Source organism: Rousettus aegyptiacus, unplaced genomic scaffold (assembly GCF_014176215.1).
Source record: "Rousettus aegyptiacus isolate mRouAeg1 unplaced genomic scaffold, mRouAeg1.p scaffold_m13_p_1, whole genome shotgun sequence".
Taxonomy (NCBI): Eukaryota; Metazoa; Chordata; class Mammalia; order Chiroptera; family Pteropodidae; genus Rousettus; species Rousettus aegyptiacus.
In genome coordinates this window covers 11,203,449-11,229,537 of record NW_023416284.1, presented here as the reverse complement: position 1 = coordinate 11,229,537, position 26,089 = coordinate 11,203,449, and the positions used below count along the sequence as shown (strand labels likewise).

The following is a 26,089-nucleotide window of genomic DNA, read 5'->3' as shown; positions in this document are numbered from 1 at the left end:
TGTAGTGCAGTGATTGCCAACTTTTTTAGGCATGGGGGTTTCTTGTTAATATATTTGTTGAAAGTGTTTTCTTATCCCCAGTCTTGCTTAGAGTAATATCTCTAGTGTCCCTAGGTGCAGAACTTGCCTGCACTCCTGAGTCTGGGGGCCCCAGAGCCCCAGATGAAGGCCTTAGCATGGTCCCTGAGAACCTCAAGGGCCTGCTGTGCTCAGTGCAGTCACTGCGTTCACCACTCAGGCCTCATCAGGTGCTGCTTCTCTGGGGGATCCTATCTGAGCCCCTTTCACTGTGCCTGGATGCTTTACATATGTTATTTAATTTCAGTCATCACAGCAACCCTGACATTACCACCATTTTATAGATGAGATACTGATCAAAGGTCAGGGGCAGAGCTTAACTTTCTTCCATTTGTCTGAATCTCTTGAAGTGTAGATTCAAAGGATCCGATTGAAACTGAGCACATGATATGAGGTTGTGTATATTCCATTAAGTTTTCTAAACCTTTTAGCTTCTAGGAAGAATGCTTGTCTACATATTGGAGGCATGCATCTCTCTGGTCCCTTCTCGACAGGTTCTCATTGGAACTGACTCCATCACAAATCTCCATAAACTGGAGCAGGTGTCCAGCGATGAGGGCATTGGGACCCTGGCAGAGAACCTGCTGGAGGCACTGCGGGAGCACCCTGACGTAAACAGGAAGATTGATGCAGCCCGCAGGGAGACCCGGGCCGAGAAGAAGCGCATGGCCATGGCGATGAGGCAGAAGGCTCTGGGCACCCTGGGCATGACGGTAAAGCCACTCCCCTAGTCCCCAAATTCTTGCCCACACTGTTGAGGGGATGGCCGTGGCATAATCATTTGTGCTTCAGGACAGAACAGAGGAAGAAGAGGAGACTAGGTGTGCTAAGCTTACCTTTACTCTTCTGAACTGTGACTATTACTGTCCTGCTGTGTAGGTGAGACTCATAGGTTAAGGGACTTTTAACAGGCTCACAGAAACAGTCAAAATGGTGATGATAACCATTGTTTATGAGGCTTTACTCTATGCCAAACACTATACTTAGGTACCTTACTGGTAAGATTTTATTTAAGCCCTCATGTGGTTCTTTGAGGTTGATATTATACCCATTTTCAGTTGAACTAATTGAGGCCGAGAGGTGAATAGGCCAAGGCACATAACTAATACATGGTTGACGGGATTTTGAACCTGGGTCTGTTCACACAACGGGCTCTGCTCCTTTCACTGTCCTGCCTGAGAGAAAGCAGTTGTCTTGTGAGAGTCCCCTCCAAACCAGCAAACCTAAGTGTCAGCAGTTTTAAAACTCCCATGGGAACAGTAAATGAATCATAATGCAACAGCCCTTGGCAGCCGAGACTTGGTATTGCTGGCACAAAGAAAGGGGGCTTTTTTTGGTGGCAAGTGGCGACTTGCCAGGGTTCCAGCTGGATGGTTTCCTCTGCTTCAGTGGTTCCTGTAGGAAGAGGCTGGGGGAGAATCTAGGTCTTTACCCTCATTAGAAGCCAACTAAAGAGGCTCCCTTTCGATGCAGCAGTCCTTTTGGTGTATGCGGTGGGTCAGCCCTTTCCCTTGAGTATCCCCATGCTAAGGTGGCAGGGTGGGGAGGAGGCCCCTCTGACATGCCATCTGGGGCCCCCTGACAGACAAATGAAAAGGGCCAGGTCGTGACCAAGACGGCGCTCCTGAAGCAGATGGAAGAGCTGATCGAAGAGCCGGGCCTGACGTGCTGCATCTGCCGGGAGGGGTACAAGTTCCAGGTACATCTTGGGGCCCACCTGGCCTGATGGCGCATCCTGGTCCCTTGCTCTGGTGGTGTCATCCCTCTCCTGAGCCTTTTGTTCTTAGATTGGCCAGAGTCCAGGCTTGTGTCTTGGCCATGGTCCTCCTTAAAGGCAGGAAGGCAGACTGATCCAAACATGAGTCGTCGTCTTCATCACCATCAACAACCACTCATTGGATTCCTTCTGTGCTGGACCCTGTGCCCAGAGCTTTATGTCAACTGTGCAGTTTATCTTTAAATTTGTAAAAAGCCCCAATTTATGGATGAGAGGACAAAGGTCATGGGGCACAGCCAGAGTTTAGCCCAGGCGCCTCTGATTCCAGACCTGAGGCTTTTAAAAACACACTGTGCTGCTTCCGTTTCAGAACACCCAGGGAGACCAGGCTCCCCCTAACTAGATTTATACCTGACAGCAGAGCAGCAAGTGACCCGTTTGCTCCCCTATAGGCCTAAAACAGGTCTTCTTTCTCTCCATCTGGAATTTATGACTTAGCACCCAGGCTGTTGAAGGGCAAGCGTGGGCCACAAGCCCCGTAAGTCCTGCTGTAACACAGGCTCTTGGAGCTGCCTGACAAGTTTTGAAAAGCAAGTGACTTATCAAGAAGGCACACTTTATTCTTCATGTTCAGAAAAAAGAAGCAAAACGAAAAGAAAGACAATTTAGGCTCACATTTTTTGCCTTTCCATCCACACAGCATCTACTTTATTTTGGTTACTGCCCCCCACACTCCTCGTTTTAACCAGGGCTGTGCCCAGCCGAGTGCTTAACAAAAGAGTTTGGGGTGCTGACCATCACCACCTTTCCTGGATTATCACCTCCAGGGAGGGTTAACATTCGGGTCCCCTCTGCTCTGCCTCACCTCCTTCCAAGGCCTGCCTTGGAGTTTCTCAGCCATCGTTTTTATATTGTCTTTGTAGCCCACGAAGGTCCTGGGCATTTATACGTTCACCAAGCGGGTAGCCTTGGAGGAGATGGAAAATAAGCCCCGGAAACAGCAGGGCTACAGCAGCGTGTCTCACTTCAACATCGTGCACTATGATTGCCACCTGGCTGCTGTCAGGTAGGCCCTGCTCCATGGGCGGGCCCCTCCCGGGCCTCTCGCTCACAGGTGCCTCAGCTCTAGACCTTTGTTACTTCAGAGGAGCGGGCAGGTTGCCCAAAGCCTGGGTTTGGAGGGGGTGGGACCACCCACTCCAAGGTTTTAGTGCTATTCCTTAGTCTCGGGGGAGCGGAGTACTCCACCCTAAACCAGACAGACCCAAGAGCTGTTCTTTGCCATGTTACACATGGCTTTCGGCCCAAGGCTGGTGAAGGCAATCACACTTGCCTGAAGCGGTGAAGCCGGCGTTTACCGCATCGGGCTGACAGAAGGCCAGTTCTCTGTAGAGGCAGGGGCATGGCTGACTTACTTCCTTAGTGCTAGCCAACCTTTCTCCACCCCCTCTCGCCCAGGCGCCTGGCTGCCGGAGTAATTCCAGCAGTCATTCGTCCCTGCTCTCCCCCCAATCCAGGTTGGCTCGAGGCCGGGAAGAGTGGGAAAGTGCTGCCCTTCAGAACGCCAACACTAAGTGCAACGGGCTCCTTCCGGTCTGGGGACCCCATGTCCCCGAATCAGCTTTTGCCACTTGCTTGGCAAGGTGAGTGTTGAGCATTTTGCACAGTAGGAAAGAAGGGACGCCCAGGAGATAGGGAGATAAGCTCTCAGCCCAGCCTATGGTAACACCATTTGCTGTCACCTTCACTGGGAACCCGTGTCTCTGCTTACTGACAGGGTCTGTCCGAAACAGAGGAGAACTCTACTGAGAGAAACCAGCACCGTCAGTGTCCGCTGCGCCATGTAGAATGGCTAGTTTTTCGCTGCCTCTCCTCTTTTATTGATTAAGGACATAAGACATGCAATGCCAGACTTGGTCCTCCAGGCCAGAAGTTTCCAGAATTTACTTCTACACTGTGTTGCGTGCCTCTGAGGTTTAAATAATAAAAATAAATAGTGTAGTGGCATAAGGAATATCAGGCTCCTTTCCAGCCTTCCCCATCCTAAAATCCAAAGTAGAGTAGAGCGTCTCAAGTTTCTGGGAGGTCCTCACCTCTCACCGATGCCTTGTGCAGTGACACCCCACCCCAAGTCCTGTGTTTAAAGCTCAGGGGTGAAAAGGTACTTACCATAAAACAGGGAGCTGTCAGTAATGATGATGAAAGTAATAACAGGCAACATATCGAGATGCTGACCATGTGTTATTATTGTAAATACAGATGAAGAAATCGAGGCACAGAGATTGGGTAACTTCCTTGCGGTCACACAGTTAATAAGAGGCATAATAGATGGTAACATACATTGACATAGACAACTTTTTTGGAGGTTGCAGACGTGATTCTTATGAATAGATTTCCTCGTCAGTCAGAATGGACAAATTCTGCTTTCTTCCAAAATGTACTTCTAGGTGTGGCCATGATATGTCCCATGACATTCGTCTATCAAGAAATGGGCCCCCAAAACTGGTGGGTTCCCATGCAGGCTTGGAGAGTATCACACTCAGTCACAGCAGACATGAAAATGCCCTCTGCTCTTGTCTTTCTTCTAGCCCAGTCCTCGTCCTCGACTCTCCCTTTCATTCCTCTATATCCATTTGTGTGACCTTTGCAGCCGTCAGGGAAGGGGCTGCCGAGCGGCCTCTGCCTTCCCAGCTGGTTGTCACTAGGGAACTTGCTTCCGTGTCAGCGTTTGCTCCCCTTCTCCTCAGGCACAACACTTACCTCCAGGAGTGTACGGGCCAGCGGGAGCCCACGTACCAGCTCAACATCCACGACATCAAGCTGCTCTTCCTGCGCTTCGCCATGGAGCAGTCGTTCAGCGCGGACACCGGCGGGGGTGGCCGGGAGAGCAACATCCACCTGATCCCGTACATCATCCACACTGTGCTTTACGTCCTGAACACGTCAGTACCTCCACCCCGGGCAGCACCCGGCTGACCCAGGATCTCCCACTCTTCCATATCCACCCTAGTTCATCCCAGAACAGATGCCTGCCCTCAGGCAGCCTTAACTGAAGTAGGAATGTTTATCTGCGGCTTTTAGGTGACTTCCTTTCTGAAACTGTCTCATCCCCCACCATGGGCAGTGAAGGGCTGCATCCTCCGACTGACCTTCCGCCCAGAGGGAATGGGAACTGGAAGCCAGACCATTGCAGCTTCTACTTCTCTGTAGCCTCTGCTTCTCCTTGCACGACTCTCTTTTCTTGAGTTGGGGGTGGCCACAGGTCAGAGACGCACACACTGTCAAGGGCACACTGTATGCTACAGGTGAGGGTTTCACATCTTGGGGATGCAGCAGAACCAAGGACCCAGTTCATAAATGGAAACTGGACTTGCTGTCCTTGTTTTCTCTCCAGTAATGCTTCTGTCAAGTGTAAGAGGAATACCCGGGAAAGTCAGCCGAGAAGGAAGGCAGCCAGGAAGAAGTAGATTTGTATTTTTTTTTCCGTATGTACGTAATGGAATAGTTAGGTTGATACCTAAAGATATAATTTTAAAGAATCAGAGAGGTAGAGAATATTATTATTTCATTTCAACCCAGATTTTAAAAGCAGATTCAGAGAGTTAATATACTTTAGCTCTTAGATTTCATTTAAATGGTTTCATACTTTTAGGCCCCTAGCAAGAGTCTTCAAAGTTCGTTGGGCAGAGAATGGACAGGCTGTGGGAAGGCTGTATATAGTCCACCGGAGGCAGCTGCAATTTGGTCTAGGCAGCAGGACACCCCATGTCCTCTCCATTCTGGTCTTCTCTCTTCAGCGGTGTTATTTTCTGCTTCCCTCCCACTTCTTTACCAGTTAAAAGGCTCACCTCCAGACTGCAGGCTTCATTGTTAAAAAGATGCACGGGCGGGTCCTCAGCAGTGCATGACATCACCTGCTAAACTGTTCAGCCTGTCAGAAGGGACACCTGCGTCGCTGACAGCACAAACATTCCACTCTCCAGACTGCTCCAGGCCTGAGCAGCGCTCATTACGTGTTTGTGCGCCTTTGACAGAGCCCTTGGCTTTCGCAGGGACATGTCTCTTGGCAGCGGTGAGGTAGAGTGGACTGCTCTCTTCTCCGGGGAGAAAAGCAGCCCCACAGAGACAGCGCGATCTGCCTAGCAGAACAGAGCCAGTGTTTTCGGGTGTCACTGTTCCTTAAATGCCAGACATTTTAACTCCTGCTCAAGTTTCCTGCTGGGAGAGGGAGCTGGCAGTGTCACGGTTATCTTGGGGAGTTAGAGACTGACCCGGAACCTTCATGGAGAGGTCCTGTTTCCCGTCCACAGACTGCTTTCCCTAGCTCGGCGTTTCACAGTGGTGTGAGCTCAGTCACGGGGGGCTGGGTGAGCGGGGCAGAGCTGCCTTTGGTGGACCGTTCGTGTGTGAGCCAGAGCAGAGATGAGCAGGTCCCGCAGTGGCAGGAAGCCTCTGATCCCCAGTTTTGGAAGGTCAAGTTGAGTATGTTCATCTGTTCCCTTTAATTTATGTTGTTCTTCAGGGAGCAGAAGGAAACAGAATGTCCTTGCACTGTCCCCTCTTGTTTTCACACAGTTCAGTGTCTGGCAGTGCCATCTGCAGACCTGGTAACTTTGATTTTCGTGGTTACTAGTGCTGTGTTTTATTTTTTCCCCCCTGTAGAATTCGGATAGGGTGTCAGGCACTCTTGGCCTGAGAGCATCGTCCAGGTTATAGGGAGAGAGCACAGCTAGAAACGTGTGATGGGGAAGGACTCCAGTGCTCTCAGTGTCGACCCGGGACCGCTTGTCAAGGCTTCCTCCTGGAGGGAAGACAGGGCATCGATGCTGGCGTGGCTCTAGCCAGACTGCCTGGGTTCAAAGCCCACTGTCAGGCCCCAGTGCGTGACTTTGGGCAAAACACTTACTTTGTATTGTAGTTTCCTCTTCTGTAAGATTGAGGTAGTGCCGCTACCTGTCTCATCGGGTTGTTGTGAGGGTTAAATGAGATAATCTACACAGAGCCCTTAGAGAATGGTGCCTGGCGTTAAAGTTTATGGTTGTCATTGTCATTGCAGTTTAGGCAAGAGCAAAAACAAGAAGCAGTGCTTGTCTGGAAGAAGCTGTTCTAACAAAGGAGAGGAGACACAGACATACAGGAAAACCAACAAAATAGCCAGGGAAAGGAACCAGAAGCAAGTGTAGTGTGAACAGTTTAGCTGTTATGAGACTATAAGTCAGGGAGATGCAGGCGGTGGGCTCAGAGTCAGAGGTTCTGAATTCACACTGATTCCATCACTTACTGGCTTGGTGACTTTGGGCAAATCACTTACTTCTCTGGGCTTCAGATACCATGGTGAAAAGTGCAAGCTGTCATCTTCCAGAGTTGTGGGGACACCTCGATGGTGGAGTGTTTATGAATTTGCCCAACACAATGCAGGGGGCTCAGGAGCCAGTGTTCGTTTGGAATTGTGTCAGAGCTGAACCACAGGGAGGGAGGGGCGCGAGGAAGATGTCACGGAACAGGGCTTGGAAGGGAAGCGGTAGCGCTTGGAGAGGAGGCAGGAGGGGTGGTTGAGGGTGAGCGGGAGTGTCCTGTGATCCAAGCGTCCAAGACACTTAAGACGGGAAATTGGGCAAAGCCCCTCCCCTCTTGCTGCTAGACCCTAGCTTCTACCCTGGTTTCATCAGGCACCTTTTGTTCTAGAACCCGAGCAACTTCCCGAGAGGAGAAGAACCTCCAGGCCTTCCTAGAACAGCCCAAGGAGAAGTGGGTGGAGAGTGCCTTTGAAGTGGATGGGCCCCACTATTTCACGGTCCTGGCCCTCCACGTCCTGCCCCCCGAGAAGTGGAGAGCCACGCGTGTAGAAATTCTGAGGAGGCTGCTGGTGACCTCTCAAGCCCGGGCAGTGGCTCCAGGGGGAGCCACCAGGTCAGTACCTGCTTCAGAAAGTACCAACTTCAAGGAGCCGTCTCCTGCTGTCTGTCGCCTGGACTGTGTATTCCCAGTGTGTGTAAAAAACCGCCTAGCCATGTGCGTGTGCTTGGGAAAGGTGTGCTTGTTTGCCTTGGTCATTGGCCCTGATTCTTCTCATTCCGCCACACCAAGGGTCTAGGCTCTGTGGCTGGCAGGTTCACGGCCACCTCTGGGTCTGGTGTTCAGCTACTAGAAAGGTAGAGCCAGGCTTACCTCTGAGGAACATTTCAAGAGAGGGAGCCAGCCAGGCACAAGGTGAGACTCCTGATGAGCAGGAGGAGCATTTGCGCTGGCATGGGCTGAAACGGGTGACAGGTGTCCCCGTCTGCTGGTTTGGGCATAAACTAGGAATGCCTCTGCATGACTGTGGTTGGGGCTTTTCTGATCATTAGAAGCTAATCAGCTCCCTCCTTGGTCACATTCCTATCCTGTCTGCGCCACATTCCATGAGTCTTTCTTTTGCTACTGATGTGGATGCCTCCCAAAGAAGGAAGTGGTCTTTGTTTTCATGACCTTGTGCTGGGATTTGGGTCAGATGGCAAGTGTCTTGAGAGAAACATCTGCAAATGACAAGAAGCCCTTTGAGACGACCATGTGGATTGCCACACACTAAGTGGACTCTGCGGGCACTACTCTTGGCTCACGGGAGCCCTGTGCGGCCCACCTGACCTGGGCTCCACAGTAGGGGGTGGGGTTATCCATTTGCTTCTGCCACGAGGGAAATCTTCACTTCCAGAAGATCTGTCCTTGAGAGTTTGTTTTTTGCTAGGATCTGAGGAAATGTTTCTACATTTGTAGGCCAACGAGAGATTGGAGGCATTTTCAGCCCCCTGACAATGAGAGACCAGGTGGAAACAGCCATGTGCCTGAACCAGCACACCTGGTATCTTTACCTCCATCAGCTCTGATTTGTCAGGAGTTGCTAGTCGTAGGTACCTTATGCCCCCAGGGAGACCAGGTTGGCGCTCTGCTGTTGAATTAGGCCAGTATCAGCTTCTCCGCGTAGAACAGGAGGGGGCAGGTCTTCTTAGAGTCCTGTCTAACCTCTGCCATTGTTCCAGACATAGCGCCCACTTCTCAATGTTTCCCAAAGCCTGAAGCATTCATTCGTAGTTAACTAGCTGCCGGAATCACAGGTTAGACCTGGAGGACTCTAAGTTGTTGATAAGCCAGGCTGGCCCACTTCCACAGCACATAAAGTGACTATTTGCTGGGCATGGGCCGTCAGTGGCAGGTGTGAAATCTGAGCCCACAGGAGCTGTTTTGCTTTCATTTAGGAGGCTGGAATACATTACTGTCCCAGGCAGTTAAGGAAAAGCCGATTTGGTCACAGCTTAATTAGGAAATCCAATGTAAGCTACACTCATGAGTTGTCATTTTCTCTGTAGCAGTTTAGTCACCTTTACTAATTAGCCTTAAATAATTAAGCTGGGCAGAGTCATTCAGGATTTCTGCTTACCAAGGCAAAACAGCCACAGAGAAGGCCCAAACTTGGTGTGGTGTGGGGGCGTGAGCGGGCGCTCCTGAAACAGACCGGAGGAGGTGCTGGGCGCTAGCACCGTATTGAGACGCCCTCTGAGAGAGATCGTGGCTGGAAGGACATTAGAGGGCATCATCCTGCTGGGTGGGGCAGTGTCACTGGCACAGGCCTTGTCCTGAGTCCTGTACATTGTGGGGTTGGAGGCCGTGGCCGATATAGAAATGTAGCTCTAGGAATCTGCAGCAGAGAAGTTGACCTTTTCTGCATGTTGTGCATTCAGGGCAATAGGTCCTCAGCCAGGAACTTGCAAGTATTTGAGCCTGAGACTTTCTTAGGCCTCCGTCAGCCCAATCTGTTACCTCGTTTGCAGAGAAATGGGCCATCATCCTCATTCCCAGGCCCACCTCACGGTCTTGGTCGTCTTTACTTAGGCTGCAGCATTCTCACCCATGGCAAGCAGGGGACAGCGGGTGCGTTGGAGGATATTGGGTGAGGGAGGGCACAGGAAGCATACTTCAGCAAGTGGGATCCTTTCCTTTGAGTGTGTGTGTGTGTGTGTGTGTGTGTGTGTTGTTGTTGTTGTTGGTTAATTTACATTTACTGACTCTAGATATGGATGGCCTCTCCCATGCTACACAGCCCCCTCCCTTGAGTCTCATACCGTATAGTTTTAGCTTCCATAATAAATGCCACCTCTGTTTATTTTTACAAGTCTTACACACACACCCGCATTTTAATATTGAATTCTAGTCCCTTTAGTTATGGGCTCTGTTCCTGTGTGTTCTGAGCTGTAGAATCTCCATGATTTATTACAGATGTGAAGGCAGTTAGGCAGTTTGCAGACCATACCTTTAGTAGACTTGGGTGGTAGAAATCACATTTTAGCCCCAATATGTTACTCCTTGTGCAGAGGGGGAGCCTGGTTTGCCTGTTTCTCACAGTGGCTTCACCTGGCGTGACCATTCCTCACTCCAGGAGGGTCTGCCAAGGAGGCAGTGGGTGTTGTCGCCTACGGGCCCGCAGTGTTCCAAGGGACTGACTGGGCTTTAAAATCCTCAGCTGCATCATGGGATTAGGTACAGGCGATACTGGGTAGAAACCAAGGGGTGTGGCGAGCAGCCTGGGGATTATCCCGGCATTGGGCGGTGTCGGCCGTCATGTCCTCTGTCCTGGACGTTACCATTGCTCAACGCCACTTTCCCACCAGCTTGCTGTTTTCACCGCAGCACATGGCTGACAAGTTGCTGTATTTGGCGGCTTTAGGCTGCTGACTGTGAAAGTCCTCCCAGCGGGAATGGAGGACTGAGTAGAACTTTGTTTCCTGCTTCATTTATTAGGTCCCATCCAGTCCATGAGCTTGTGTGGGGGCTGAACATGGGGACGTGTGAGTCCTTGGCCTCTCTTTAAGTTGTCACGTCACAACTTCTGTCTCCCTTTGTTCTGTTTTACCCTAATTTGGAAGGGTCGGTCCTAGAGATGAATGTTTTATGGAACGTTTTTGTAGAAGTAAACCACGGGGTCCCAGGGCTGTAGAAGTTCTTTCCCACAGCTGCTTTTTCTTGAGAACTTGGCTGAGTGGCTGGAACTGAGTGATGCAGAGATTACTGTGACCTCCCTTGCTCCCAAGTGCTTTGCTCAGTCCTTTGAGTACCCTTCCAGGGTCTGCATGGACACGGAATTTGATCTTTTCCAGGCTGACAGACAAGACAGTGAAGGACTACTCCGCGTATCGCTCTTCCCTTCTCTTCTGGGCCCTCGTCGATCTCATTTACAACATGTTTAAGGTAAGGGTGCTATCGGAGGCTTGGCGGGTTTGCGAAGGGGTGTAAAATACATGTGCCCTGCCTCAGCTGTTGGGTGGCTGCTCCTCCACTGGCCTGTCCTGAGAAACAAACTGTGCCTACTGGGGCAGAGATCTGTGCCAGCGTAGACCCTTACACGTCTGTGTTCACTTTTATAGCCCGGCCTTGGACCTGCTGCAAACCTGCTTCTGCAGGAAGCTCTTCCTCCTGAGCCACCCTTTGTTCTCTCTTGTCCCCTGTGTTTCGATAAACCCTGTTGCCCCGTGTGTGTGACTTACTCCAGCCCAGCTTACAGTAGGACACTCCTCTCTGCCTGGAAGGAACGTGAGGGCTTGGGGGTGGTTCCTTTCATGATCCGAATGAAACAGCGTAATAGAGGCATCTCGATGGTTCCCTTTTCTTTGGGAAATGCAGATGCGAAGTACATAGGGAGGAAAGAATGCAGCCTCTCGTTGCAGCTTGCGGGTTCGAGTGACACAGTGTATGATAAAGGGGCTGTACGACGAGTGAAATGGAATTTTGGAAATTGTGTTGTTGCTGGGGGAAAAATAAACATCCTCCAGGGGAAACTTTAGTGTATGTGGGAGGGCTCTGCTTTCCGTGGGACTGAAGTGGCCTGATCGACTTGAGGCATTAAGTCACCCACCCCTGGGCCCGTACCCTGTTGGTTCTTGCAGAAGGTGCCTACCAGCAACACGGAGGGGGGCTGGTCCTGCTCTTTAGCGGAATACATCCGCCACAACGACATGCCCATCTACGAAGCTGCTGACAAGGCTCTGAAGACCTTTCAGGAAGAGTTCATGCCAGTGGAGACCTTCTCGGAGTTCCTTGACGTGGCTGGTCAGTGCGAAGGTTTTACCTTGCAAAGGGCTTCTGCCGCAAGACCCATCTCTGTCCTGGTGGGGCTGGCCAGAGTATTTATCTCCACATACTAGAAGAAACATAGGTGAGAACTAGCCTGTTGGCCACCCCAAGATCTGAGAGAGATGAGTAAATACCAAGGACAGCAGCCGTGACACGTATCAGGTGCTCACTGTGTTCCAGGCACTGTGTTGCTGACTGTGCATTTTCTCAGTCCGCCAGGCAGCCCTCCCTGTGTGAGGTCGGAGCTGTGGTCGTCCCCGCATTACAGACGGGGCAGCCGGAGCTTTGAAGATTAAATCGGTTTCTAGCGGGGCGTAGCTGGAAAATCGGTAGAGCCCTTTCTGATTCCTGGCTTCTCATGACAGTTCAGAGAAGGAAAACGGAGCTTACCTGTTTTCCTGCTGCCCCTGGGGAGATGCGGACTTCAACTCCGATTCTTAAAATAAATGGTCAACATCCAAACAGCAAAACCGAACAGTCCCTTAGTGTGAGGACAGGGCAACAGCGCGCTATCATCGTGTGAGACGTTCTCAGACAGGTCCTCATCCCGTAGCTGGTAAAAATGGAGTTCATTGTTCTTGCCTGCGTACAGATGCCTCATACAGCACATTTGTCACTTTAATTGCAAACACATTAAAAATTGTTTGGATTTCATAACCAAGCATCAGGTAACCGTAGGGGGAGGTGACTTGGGCTGATGTCTATGGAAGCCCACCTAGGATTAAAATCTGGTGCCTTCTTAGGTGGTGGGTGCTGTTGCATATGGTCCCCTGTCACTGCCGTCTCTCCAAGGTGGCGGGGCTCCCGGAGCTGAAGCAGAGGGAGACCACACCTGCCCGACTCTTGTGAACCTGTTTTATTTTCCCCCGATGTTTATGGGGGGAATGTTGTGACATGTAACAAAGCAGGAGAAAAACTTGTCTCCAGATCCCACTGTCAAGGGAAGCCTCCACTGACGTTTTCCTGTTTGTCTTTATCCTCTGAGAAGCGAACCTTCAAGGTCTGGAGTGACACTCAGCGTGAATTCCCCTTTCCTCTCATCGGCTGATGAGTTTCCCAAAGCCCGGGGATGTCCAGTCGGACCATCCTGCGTGGCGGCCTCAGTGGAAGCCGTGCACTGGAACAGCTTCCAGTTGGCTGGCCCCCGCCCCCGCCCCGCCAGTGTCCGGCGGTCACGCGTTTGCACCGCTCCCCTCGTTTCTTCGTTCGCTCCTCCAGATGCTCGCACGCGCTCTTTTCAGCCCAGGCGCTTTCCCTCAGCCACTCTCCCTGCAGGAAGGGGTCTTGATGGAGAGCAGGTAGCCTCAGGGCCAGGCGCTGTACCTGTGACCCCAGCAGCTGGTGAATGTCTGAACAAAGACTGTCAGTGTGAGAATGTCAGAGAGGAAGGAGGCGGGCGCGGCGAGGAAGGCGTTCACCTCAGTTCAGGGCTTTGCATCGGCCCGGAGCTGGTCACAGCACCCTGGCTTACAGCTGGGGGAGCCTCTGTGTCCTCACTCCGAGGTCCGGTGTTCACAGCGTGACTTTATTACTTTGTGTAGACTGGTAGAAAATTTCAGGACATCAGACATACCCTGTGCAAGGACAAAAACATCTTCCAAAACCAACACGCGTTGGTCGCTGTCACTCTCCCTCCATCAGCACAGACGCTGGGAGAGGACTTCAGTTTGTGTGGGGCCAGGGCAGGGTTAGCAACGCCACGTTGGTGAAAGTGAGCGTCCTGCTTGGTGGGGGAGCGGCGTGAGCCGCAGGGGACCTGCTGCTGATTGAGCACCTTCTGTGCACTGGGCACTTTCACATACATGACCTAGTTTAATCCCCGCAGTGACGAAACAAGGACTTGTCACCATCCCCATTTGATAGTTGAAGAAACGGAGCTCCCGTGTGTTGGCAGCTCGCTTAAGGCCCCAGGACTAGTGGTTGGGGTAAAACTCAGATGAGCCCAAGGCCCTGCTACCCTTCTCTGCTCTTCAGCCCACAAGGACACTTTCCCCCAGCCCTGGTTCTTTTGAGAATATGCTGAAGGCTGCAGACACTGTCCCTTCAGAAATCTCCCTCCGTTTCATACTCAGGCGTGGTGGGCCTGCAGATCCCCTGTAGTGGTCTGTACACTCAGAGTCAGAACCTCTGCCCGAGGAGATTGTGGGGTCGGCCTCTGCCACCGTGCCACCTGCAGAGAAGCAGCAGCGCCCGGCTCCGGAGCAGGACTGTTTGCTCGGTGACTGGCTCCCCAGTCATCGCCGGTGTGCCAGTGAGCGGCCGTGTCCGAACTTGTCGGAGTACAGTGTGTTCTCCTTGTGGATGCGGCAGCCATGACTCAGTGGGCTGGGGGTTTGCATTCCTGCTCCTGAGCAACCTCTGCCTCTTTTCTAGGTCTGTTATCAGAAATCACGGATCCAGAGAGCTTCCTGAAGGACCTGTTGAGCTCAGTCCCCTGACCATCCTGCGGAACCACAGCCGACAGAGTGAAGCTGGCCTGCCTTCCACCCCGTGTCCTTCCCTCCCGTGCATCGATCCCCCCACAGGATGCTGCATCGTGACTCCTCCCTCCTCCCTCCCTCATTTCTTCTGGAGTGGCTTGGGGTTTTTAGGCTTCCTGTTTTATTTCGTGTGTGGTGCGCTAGCTATGAAGTTGTCTGTAATCCAAGCCATCGAAGGACCTGTACATACCCTAGGAGCCGTGAGTTGTCCTGGCCAACTTAATCCTTGAGTGTGCACAGCTTGAGAAATAAATGAATGACTTAGTACACATTGAAAAAGAAGGTGTTGACTGCTGCTTAAACCCGTCCTTAGTGACAGTGGCCAAATCCTTTTCCTGGGCTGCCCAGCCCTTTCCGCTGCCAGCGCAGGAAGACTGCTGTATCAGAATCGCTGTCTCTGGGCCTCTTGTCAACACCAAACAGAGCCTCTCTGCTTTCGGCCAGCAAGTTGGGGCACCGCATTTGATGAATCTGATCTTTCCTAAAACAAACCCCTTGGTGCCTCTTAATTTGGCCTTAAGAGCTGGAACCCAAAGACACGGGGAGCCCCATGATTTTCTAGTCCTCTGCTAAAGGCAGGCTGCGTGCAGCAGGGCACTCACTAGTCTTTCTATGACAAAGGCATTGGACAGTCACCTGCCAGCTGCGAATCGAGAATCCTTTGGTGACTTCAGGGTTGCTTGCTAGGACAGGGCCTGGGGCAGACAGAATCATGAGTGGCTGCCCTTCACTGAGCACCTTCTCCGCCAGGCCAGTGTGTTATTGTTTCTGGTCTTTCCAACAGCCCAGCAGGAAAGGGCCAAAGAACCAGCATCACATGCCGAAGGCCGCCCAACTGGTGGCTACAGGTTTGTGCCTCTGAAGCTGTGACCTCAACCACTGTTGCTCCTGGCCCTGGGGACCTTGACACCTGCTTCCCCAGGTTTGTGGGTAGTGGCCTTTTTGCTAGTGAAGCAGCAAGATTCCCAAAAGCCTCTCCCCAGATTTTAGGGCGGGACTGATCCAGGTGGCCTTTAAGGGAAGAAGAGCTCGCCAACGTCCATCTCCTTTTGTTCTCTGACTGCTCTGCCCACTGCTTCTCTGAGTGACAGCCTCCCCTATCTTGATGCCCAGTTTATGTGACTCAGTCTTCGGGCCAGACCACTTGCTACAGGAAGGAGGTACCTCTGGGCCCCTTGGAAGACCTCCACAAGCAGGACTTGGTGTTCCTTCCCCAGACTCCCTGACGGGCAGCCACAAGCAGGCATGAGTGTTGTGCTTGGGGCTTAGCGAGAGAGACAAGAGCAGTTTGATACGAAAAAACGCAGCCGGCAGCCCAGGGGGACGGACATGGGTGGGTTTGCGTGCACGCGTGCGCGTCGGCGTGGGGTGGTGGGGCTTCTGAGGGGCTGCCTAGCTCGAGCAAGGGCGTGGCGTCGCCCAAGCTATGTCAGGGGCGTCTCCGGTTCAGATCCCAGCTCTGCTGCCCCTTCTGTCTCTGCAGTCTCCTCACCTGGAAGGGGGTGGGGTGGTCGCGAGGTTTACATGAGATTATTCTCCTGCCGTGTCGTGAGGTCATAGCTGCTCTTACTGTTGATGAATTCACTTTCCATCCATGTCTCAGGTGAGGCCCAGAAATGTCTAGGGAAGGAGGATAAAGGACCTTGGTTTTGGGACCGTGACTTCACACTGAATACAGCAAGTTCATTTCGTCCTGCGTGTCCACCTCTCCCACCTCCTGGTGGTCTCCCCGAGAGGCCCCCGCAGGTACACGTGAGCGTGTGGGATTGCTGTTACCTAACATCTCGGCAGGCAGTAAACTGGAGCAGCCGCCTCTGGGCCAGCAAAGCAGGAAGGGGGAGCGGGGAGCGTGCCCGTGTCAACAGGATTCTACCTGTTTACCAGGTGTCAGCTCGCTGCTTCATGTGACACCGTGTAGGCTGAGCCCTGTTCGCAGCGACACCTTGGGGCACCGAGTGTCGACATGGCGCCTTCAGAAGCATGATCTGTACCCTGGTGCCTGTGGCCTAAAGAGCTGGAGTCACCAGAGCTCATGACAGGGTGTTCACTTATTTTTTCTCTGCCCTTCATTTTTTATTTTTTTGCAAAGGCCCCAGAGAAATTTGGCTCCAACCTAAGTATATCGAACCTCTTGTTTTCACTGCCACAGCTTTTCCTGTGCTTCCCAGTGACTGCTGCAACCCCAGACTGCTGACACGGTGGCCATACAGGTCTGTGACAGGTCCCAGGGCGGTGTCTGAGGCAGAACTTGGGCAGGAGTGGGAACTGCACTAGGGAGGGACTCCGTCCCCTGAGCCCACTGCTCATCACAGCAGCGCTGAAGGGCAGCAGCCAAAGCCAGCAGCCCTTTCCTGTCCCGAGCCACCTCTGGGCTAACTGCTTCTTGGGTCCCTGTCTGTCTCAATAGGCAACCCCAGGTGGGGAATTCAGATGATTCTAGACTGAATTATGCCTGATGATGGCTACAAATCCTAAGCCCCAGAAGCCAGCGTTCAGCTGTAAAGCTAGAGCAGAGATGTTAGCACCTTCCTCCTAAGATCGCTCAGGCTTCTGGTGTTCCCTGTTCGGTCTGCATCTCTCCTGGCGCCCAGCTTTCTGAGGGCAGCACTCTGTTAGGGGCTAAAGGGAGGCTAGGTGGACCCCTTCTTCACGAGGCCCCCCATCTGCTCCCCTTCCCTCAGTTATGTTAGCTGAGACACCTGGGGCTGTGCCAGATCTTTGCATTTAATTCTCCCGTCAACCCTGTGAGTTAGGTGGTAGGGTTCCACCTTACAGAGGAGGAGACAGCTCCAGAGGAAGTGACTTGCCTGCCGGGAGCCAGGTGCTGACACGTGTGTGGGACTCAACACGACCCCACCCCCCCCACTCCTGCTTGTTCACACGCATCTTCGGTGCTCGGTGCCAGGCGCCGTGCCGAATGCCGAGGGCACAGCAATACATCCACAGTCTGTCCTCGTGGAGCTTAGGTCCCCGTGACGGATGACAATAAGTAAGCAAGGAAAGACGGGGCTGGACGGTGAAGCATAAGGCAGCCAGAACCCAGACCTGCTGGCCCTCCCGAGAGTTGCTGGCAAGGGGAGATGGCCGCCATGTCATTTTCTAATCTGGCGTCAGGTCGGCCCACCTCCAGCTCAGACCTGCCTATGCCAGGTTCTCACTCTGTTGCGATGGGTGTCCTGGTGGTCATTCAGCCAGCTCCAGTGGGGCTGCTGGTCTGTGTTCGGCACCCAGGCAGTTACTGGTACTTTGGCCAGAGGGGCCCTTTGGGGGACCGGGGACCAGCCAGAAAGGGAAATTCACTGCTTTCTGGCTTCAAAATACAGCATGGCTCTGGCTACTTGTTACCATTCTGCACCCTGGTCCGGGGGTCTTCTGGGAGCCTGCTCATTCTCCCTGCTTCCTCTCTTGCCCCTACAGTCCCTTGTCTTCCGAACACCCAGTGCAGTCATTTAAAAATGCTGTTCAGATTGTGGCTCCTCTGCTCAAACTCTTCAATTCATGCATTCACCTTTAGGATGGAGTCGTCTTTCTCTCACGGCTCCAGACCCTGTATAAGTAATTGGCCTCCTCGCCCAGCCCTAGGCCTCGTCTCCCCTTTCCGTCTCCCTTCACTGCTCCACAGTCCCTGCTGTTCCCTGTCTCCTTCCCCCCAGATGTCATGCTAGAGCCCTCCCTCCATTCGGGCCCCTGCTGCGTCTCAGGCATGGTCCCTGCCTACCGATCGAAGAGAGGAGTGCCCGCCCGAATCCCTCTCTACTCACCATTCTGTTTCATACGCTGAAATCAGCTGGCTTGGTCAGGTGCTCGTTGACCGTTGAGCACCCTAAGCTCCGTACTGCTAGTGACTTTCACTTATTTACTACTTATCTCCAGCGCCTAGGGCAGCCTTTGCTCCACAGTGGGCACTCGGTGAAGATTTGTTGAACGGGTGATGGCTGTGTGCCAGCGTCTCCTTAGGGGACAGTCAGGATCAGCTGTGCCCACAACCCTATGAGAAATTCTGGGACAATGGCTAGTGAATTAAAACCTTATTCTGGTGACAGGTGGAACGGGTAGGTCCATGGGGTTCTTCCTCACTATCCCCTGTGCTTTGTGCTCTCGCAGCAGAGATGGGGCCCAAGTCGTGCAGGGGGCAGGGCCAGGCTCGGACCCAGCTTGGAGCACACAGATCCTGCTCTCTGGGGTCTCGCTGGGGCTCCTGTGCCTGCCACGCCCCTTTCTCCTGCTGCAGCCATTTCTCTCCCGGGAGCTGCCTCTGGTCTCCCAGGCCGCAAGCTGTTCCCAGCAGCACAAAAGGGACAGGCGTCAGGGACAAGGTAAGTTCCAGGGCCTGAGCTCCCCGGAGCCAGCTATTGACTGATCCTGCCAAGGTCAAAGCCAGGACTGAATCCCGCAGCTTCTCTTGGCCACCTGGCCCCTCAGGGCTTGTTGGTTGGGCTCAGATGCGAAGGAGGGAGCAGGGCAGCCTCTGAACAGGAGAGATGATGGGGACCAGCGCCTTCTAGAAGCTGGCGCTTCACCTGTAGTGCCTCAGTCACCCCGTATGCCGTCCCATGTAGCAGGTGGCAGCCCTTTTTCCAGACAAGTAAACTGAGGTATAGAGAGGCTAATAGCCTGCCCAGGTTCACGCAGCTGAGAAGAGCAGAGCCAAAATTAGAACTCAGACCAGCTTGGCCCCCAAACCCCCTCCTGAGAGAGCCGCCGACATGGGGAGAAGCGGCTGTGCTTAGTGCTGGAGGGGGAGGACCAGGAGGATGAGGGGGTAGAGGCTTTGGGGTGTGACCCAGCTCGATCCCGTTTGTCTCCAGGGCCTGGGGAGACACCCTTGGGGGCCTGTGCCTGAGGATGCAGCTAGAAGGACTGCATTCCCGAGACAGGAGCCCATGGCGTGAGCTGAGTGAGCTGGGCGGTCTCTGCCAGGTGTGGGCAGCAGGGCGTCGTGGGGAAGGGCCAGGGCTCGGGAGGGGGCCCAGCTCTGCTGGGGGGCCTTGGGCAGGTCTCCCCACCTGTCTACGAGTGCGAGGAGTAAGTGAACTAATGTGGTAGGAGGTCCTAGAACCGGGCACAGCCCCGGCACAGTTCTCCTTAGCTCTGATCGTCAGTGTTGGTGTGTTAGCGTTCAGACGAGTCACGGAATGTCTGAGCTGAGGAGCCCTGGAGTCATCTCTCCTCACCTTGCGGCTGTCAGGACAGGCGCCGAGCTGCGGCCCGTGCACACGGCCCGTGCACACACTCGCCACATTCGCACGTGAGTCCGTTGCTCGGCGATGCCTCTGTTTGTTCCCCATGGTTATTTCTGTCCCTGTGGCTCCGCGGTCTCCACCTTGGGGGCCACTCCCTCTCCTGCCTGTCCTTGTTTGTTGCCCCATCTCGGAGCCTGGCCCAGGCCTGTGCGCTGCCAACTCGCCCCCTTTGGCCTCCCTGCCAAGTCTGGAGCGGCTGCAGGCATGTCCAGGTGCAGAGCTGGCTTCTGGCAGCCTAGGGGGCGGGGACCCCACCCTTCCAGAGCACTGGGGCCCAGCCCTGGAAGGGTGTGTGCTGAGGACCTCAGGGTGACAGCAGCCAATGTCCCGCCTCTCTCCCGTGCCCATTAGCTGACTTTGCAGCTTCGGAGGTACACTCTGACCCCTTCACTCTAGAGCTGGGACAGTGGGGTGCAGAGAGGAGGAAGGATTTGCCCAGGGCCCCCAACTTGCAGCCTTTCCCACATCCTAGGTCAACAGGGTTGAGGCACGTAAGGTCAGGGGGCCCTTCAGGCCTGTCACCCCGAGTGTGTGAAGAATGATTTCCTGGCCGTGGCTGACACTGGCAAGAGGAAAGAGGGGCTCAGTGGTGGGCGCAGGGGAGCGCGGCTCTTTTATAAAAGCGGCAGGCGGAGAGCGCAGCCTCGGCGCAGGCCCAGCATCCCCGCCAGCGTGCCGCATGCACCCACGCAGCTCTCGGGCCACTGTCAGGTGCCGGTGACCTTCAGCCTCCGGAGTAGGCCTCATGCTGCTGCTGAGGGAGGGGCCCCGGGCCTCTCGAGAGCAGAGAGATGCGTTCCTGGGACACTGGGCTGGGCGAGAAAGCCGCTGTTGGGGAGGCGGCTACAGAACCACTGAACCACCGAAGGGTGGGAGGGGCAGGGCATGGCCGCGGGGCTGGGACAGGACCAGAATCAACCCCGGTGGGCCCAGAACCCCTACCCCAGTGCTCTGGGCACGGGCAGGGCTGAAGGGCACGGGAGTCTCAGCTCGCTGCATTTTAGACTCTGTCCTTCAGGTCTCTCTGCCACCTTTGCCCAATGACCCGTCTGTCACCCGTCTGTCCCAGCTGTCCCCTAGCCTGCTTGGTCTCCACGGGGGCCCCTGCTGGGCCTGCGTCTTGGTGTTCACAGATTTAGACAGTCGGGGACCCCACAAAACCCACGTTTCCCGAGCACCTGCTCTGGGCTGAGTGCCGTGGCCGGCAGGCTCTCCAATCCTCCATTCCTGTTGTTTCTTCTGATCCACAGAGGAGGAGCCTGAGCTCAGAGAGGCAGCCTCACTTGGCCAAGGCTGCACAGCACGTGAGTGGGCTGCCGCCTCCGCCTGGGCCCCGCTCGCTACTGGCCTGGCGCCCCGTCGAAGCTGGGCACTGATTTGTTTAGATCTGCCCAGCTCCCAGCAGGAGGGCACAGCTTTGGGAACCCAGGGCCTGCAGGCAGGTGAGGCAGCCGCGGCTGGAAGTTGACTGGCTGCACCGGGAGCCATTGGCCCTGATGCCAGGGCAAGCAGAGCAATTAGGAGGTGGATTTCGTCTGGTGGGGCCGGAGTGCTGGGCTCGCAGCTTCGGCCCCAGTCGTGTGGCCGCCCTCCGCTCCGGCCTCTTCATGTGGCAGGAATCTGCCCATTCATGGCGACAGGTCACAGCCCTGCAGAGCGTGACTGCGAACAGCGACACAATGCCACTCTGTTTCCTCTCCTGGGTCTGGAAGTGGCAGCCGGTAGGCTGACTCTTTCCATGGTGTGGGGCACTCACTGGCGTCTTTATTTGCTAAATCTGGCAACTCCATCTCAAGTGGTCGTCAAACACACGAATTTAAGCAAACTCAGCCTCCCACTTTGAGGAGCCTCCCTCCGCTTCTGTGGGAGAGGCAGGACTCGGGTGCAGATCCCATGGTGTGGCCCAGGGAGCAGCAGTGCTCCTGGAAATTGGGGAGAGCCTGGTGTGTTTGGGGAAGTTCAAGGTCGACAGACCTGGACTATACCAGCCGGGGTGGAGGCTGGCGAAGAGGCTCATCCCCAGGGTCGTGAGGAGCCTGAGTGTGGTGAGCAGGGGAGGCGGTTTGCAGAAGCCTCAGCTCTGGCTCTTCCACGGCGGCTTCCTCTTCACAGGCCTGGGCTGGGACCCCCGCGGGCCACCCCCAGGCCCCTCCGCAGTATCCCCGCCCTTCTGCTCCCTGAAATCTCTTCAACTCAGGGTGTGGCCCTGGAAGCCAGGGCCGGGCGGCAGAGTGGTTGGGTTCAGAGCTGGCTGTGCAGCCTCAGACTGAGCCCTTCACCTCTCTGGGCCTCGGTTTCTTCATGGGTAGGATGAACAGGCTTCCTCAGGTTAACCGACAGAGCACCTGGCAGAGAGGAGGCTCTGGAAACGTGAGCTGCTGGCTGACAGATGACTCTCCCCCAGAAGGGCTTTTCACAGACGTGGTTAGGGTCCCACCTGAGGAGAATGCAGCTGACAGCAGGGCTCCGATCGTGGCAAGAGCTGTTCGGAGGTCGTAGGTCTTCTGTCATTGGAGGCATCCAGGCAGATGCCACATGGAGGGTGACGCTGTGGAAGGCCATTTCCAACTCTCAGAGCTGGGCAGCAGGCGGGGCGTTCAAGGGCTTTGGAGTCAGGAGTCCTGACTCCCATTCTGGCTCCTCCCTGCTGTGTGAGCCTGGCGAGCCGCTTCACCCGCCACCTCCATCATGCCCCCTGCGAAGGCGGCCAGCAGGGCCTTCTCACGGGGTAAACGTGGCTGCGTTTGCAGAGTGCCCAGCTCAGAGCAGGTACCAAAGACTCGTGGGTTCTAAAGAGCATCCCCCCAGTGTGGGGATGGAGCTTCCAGGGGGCCCTGCCGGGAGCCGCCCAGCCCCGTCCCAGGTTACTCTGGCTGCCCCCTAAGGGGAGGGGCTGGGCTGTGGTGAGGGTGGCCGACTGCAGGTTTCTCAGAGTCCAAAGGGAACCTGAGGGGAGGCAGCGGATCAGAGGAGAGACAGACATGCTCCCTGATGGCCCGGAGCGGGTGGGAGGGGGTGGACGGCCGGCAGGGCCTGGAGCCTGGGCTCTGCGCTTTTCTCCCTGCCAGGGATGCCGAGGCAGCCGTGACCCCCGTGGTGGGTTAGGCACGGCCCCCACCCGGCTCCCTCGGGGCTGCACTGCATGCTCCGGGCTGTCCCCCGGCCTGAGAGAGCCGTCAGCACGCACGCACGTGCATGGATGTGTTCATTGCGTCAGCTCCTGGAGGGAGGGAAGTGGATAGAGAGCTGTCCAACCAGCAACTTTTTGGGAAACTGAGGCCCAAGAGGGCAGTCGCACAGGCTCATGGGTGTCAGGCACTGCGGGGCACTCGGCCTCATCGAGGTGCTGGTGGAGTCAGCGGCCCCAGACCGGAGTGGGCCCCCCACATCACAGTGAGCAGCAGACGTGTGCCTGCTGCTTGGGTGAGCGCTCGGTCCTCGTGGCCACGCTCTGAGGCTGGCCCTGTTGTCACCCCCACCGTCTGGGTGACGACGCTGAGGCCGCCGTGTCGGACGTGGCCGAGCAGAGATTTGAACCCAGCTCCACCAGAGGCCACTGTCCATGGCCGTCATCCTCGCCACCTCGCCTCTGTCCTCCGCCCAGGCAGACACACTCTCCTGGAAACATCTGGACTTGAGTGGTGGGGACCGTGAGGGGCAAGCACCAGGAAACCTCCTACTGCTGTCCCAGAGGCCGGCCTGGACAAAGTGGCAAAGCCCCTCAAGGAGAGTCCCCGGTGCTGAGGCAAGTCTGGCCTGCGTTGTATGTCTGCAAGTAAGAGCAACTGGCACATTTTTAAAGAGTTAGAAGAAAAACAGAGAAGAATTTGCAGCGGAGACCGTACGTGGCCTGCAGAGGCTGACGTGGTCACCTCCTGTCTGGCTCTTTGCAGAGAACGACTGCCAAGTCGCAGTTCAAGCCGCGATCCACGTGGACTACAGAGGAGATGTGCCACACCCGGCAGCCCTTCGAAGTCCCTCGCGCTCCCTGAGCCACCCTGTGTCTGAGGTCACGCCACTGGGCCTGGCTTGACCGGGAGACACCACAGGTTGACTCCCCAGCCTTGTCCTCGGTGCCGCTCGCTGAGACAATGCCCAGGTTCCGGCCAGGGCTGAGGCGAAACAGAGGTGTGACCAGCGATGCGGGTGATGGTGTTGCTGTGGGACGTGGAGCAGCCGAGAGGCTCCCGGCTGTGAGGGTCAGAAGACCAGGCGGAAATCAGCCTTAGCAGTTAAGGGAACCTGCCATCTCACCCAACAGCAATCCCAGTGGGGGGACCCAGGAGCAGGTGTTCCGGCTGTCAGTCAGGGAGAGTGTCTCAGCCCCCGGGCTGGCCGCCTTCCGAGTCGCTGCCCCCAGGGGTCCAGAGGAAGGCAGGGCGTGCTGATACCTGCATCTGCTTCTCTGGAAACTGCTCCTGGAAGCCCCAAGGGGCTCGCCCTCATGTCTCAGGGGACCCTCGCCCACCTCTGAGCCAGTCCCTGTCAGGAGACACAAGATGGCCCAGCTTGGCTCAATCCACGGGCCCCTCCCTGAGGCTGGGCAGGGCAGCGCCCGAGCGAGGGAGGGCGGGGGGCCGTGCGAGGTGGGCAGTGGCAGTACCTGCCCTGGTCCATCCCAGGGCTGCACCCTCCCTCGCTCCCTTCATATTTGGAAACAGAAATGGTCAGCACAGGCCACCACACTCCAGACAATGGATGTGCCTGCCCCACAGCTCATGACCCTAAGGAAATCCCCCACTGATCCTGTGTCTTTGCATCTCTGGCTCCGGTTTCAAAGTCTGGGCAGGTGCATTCGATTGGCTGCAGGGGACCTGGGAAAGCAAGGGTCCTGACAGCCTTCGAGGGGGCAGTGAGGCCGGGCCCCCAAGATTTGCAGGGGGGTTCTGATGCGGGGTAGTCAGAGGGCAAAAACGAGGACAGGCAATGCCTGCCTTACCCCAGGGGCGACCTGGAAGGACAGAGTGTGTGTTCCGAGGCAGCTCTCGCGTCAGTTGGCCGGCGGTGGGCATGATAGTGGTCCCAGCTCCACCACACACTGTCACCTTGGGCGAGTTGCTTAATCGCTCTGGGCCTCAGTTTGCTCATCCATGAAAAGGAGAATATAATCCCCACAGCAGAAGTCAATGCGATCGCGACTGCTAAGCACGGAGCACGGTGCCCTCACTGACCACCCACCGCTGTCACGGGAGCGCCCGGTGTCCGGCACGGGGCGGGGTCGGCAGGTATCCCCAGAGCCCTCTGTTCACAGGACCCAGGGCTGGCGTCCAGGGGAGGTGAGAGGAGTATGTATCTAAGGAACGAGGCGCTAGGATTGAGGTAAAGGACAAGCACGATCTTTTATTATTTTTTTATTTTTAATTTTTTAAATTTTTTATTTTTTTTTAGGTGAGGCAACCCTTGGTTGGCCTCACAGATTGCAAGGACCTTGTCAGTTTGCAATCCCTTATTTTTTATTTTTTACACCTACAGCACCTGGCCTTCCTAGGTGGTCTCCCATCCAAGTACTAACCAGGCCCGACTCTTCTTAGCTTCCAAGATCAGACGGGATTGGGCTTGTTCAGGGTGGTGTGGCCGTAGACCAGCCAGGATCTTAAGGGAGAAAGAAACCACATTTGGTTGGGGGTGGTGTGCAGGCATCGGGGGAGGACTTCTTGGAGGAGGTGGTATTTGAGGCAAGGATTCCGAGGGGGACAGAGCAGAATCTCAGAGGGGCCATGGACAGTTGTGGTGGAAGATATGTGGAGGGAGCCAGCCCCCGAGGGCCTGGGTGTCTCTTGCAGCCACTGTAAGCTGTGTCCTCAGAAGGCCTTGGGGAAGGCCTGGTGCCAGGTGTGCGGTGGTGGGAGCCGGGAGGGGCTGCAGACGCGGGGTGCAGCGGGGGTGTGGCTTAAAGGCAGGAGGAGGTGCAGGGCTGTGCAGAGGGGCACGGCAGAACAAGGGGAGGCTGAGGAGGGCGGTCTGGCCACAGTGGACAGGACTCCTGTGTGACTCATGGCCTTTCCAGGTCCATCTCTCACACGAGGCGCCTGGAGGAGACCAGCCCTTCTTCTCATGCTCCTGGGGGTGCCCGGAGAACCCCCCGGGGAGCCGGCGATGACGCATATTCCTGGACCCATCCTGGCCCTGCCCCTGTGTGCTGGGTGGGCATGGAGACGGTTCCCCAGCACTAGTGACCACACAGTCCTTTCTGTTAATGTTTTGGATGAACTCCTTCCAGCATGCTTGCCGGGCACCTCCTGGCTGCCAAGTCCTGGGATTCCAAGCTGAAGGCACTGCCTGCCTGCCTCAGGGCTGAGTGGGACCCAGCGTCCCCGGCCCTGTTCTGACTGGGACCAGCGCAGGCAGCTGGCGCGGTTCCTCCCCAGGGAGCTCACCTGCTTTTCTGGTGACGATGACATGTTTTATGAGCACTTACTCTGCGCTTACTAGCATTGTCTCCTTTGACCCCTTAATCCTTATAGTTTCTC

The 26,089-nt window shown here is 55.2% G+C and overlaps 1 protein-coding gene and 1 pseudogene across 14 annotated transcripts in view; one reads left to right on the top strand and one right to left on the bottom strand.

Annotated features, from left to right (window-relative positions):
• Positions 1-14,655, top strand: part of UBR4 (ubiquitin protein ligase E3 component n-recognin 4) — a 119,993-nt gene extending 105,338 nt beyond the window's left edge. For all 14 annotated transcript variants that reach the window (XM_036229295.1, XM_036229298.1, XM_036229329.1 and 11 more), the window contains 9 exons: positions 573-791; positions 1,664-1,777; positions 2,719-2,861; positions 3,313-3,438; positions 4,543-4,737; positions 7,481-7,705; positions 10,924-11,014; positions 11,710-11,872; positions 14,270-14,655. In XM_036229295.1, coding sequence (XP_036085188.1) covers positions 573-791; positions 1,664-1,777; positions 2,719-2,861; positions 3,313-3,438; positions 4,543-4,737; positions 7,481-7,705; positions 10,924-11,014; positions 11,710-11,872; positions 14,270-14,334 — 1,341 coding nt within the window. In that variant the 3' untranslated portion in view covers positions 14,335-14,655. The remainder of the gene's footprint in view (positions 1-572; positions 792-1,663; positions 1,778-2,718; positions 2,862-3,312; positions 3,439-4,542; positions 4,738-7,480; positions 7,706-10,923; positions 11,015-11,709; positions 11,873-14,269) is intronic.
• A 10,427-nt stretch (positions 14,656-25,082) lies between these two features.
• LOC118605594 lies at positions 25,083-25,201 on the bottom strand (annotated as a pseudogene).
• Between the last annotated feature and the right edge of the window lie 888 nt (positions 25,202-26,089).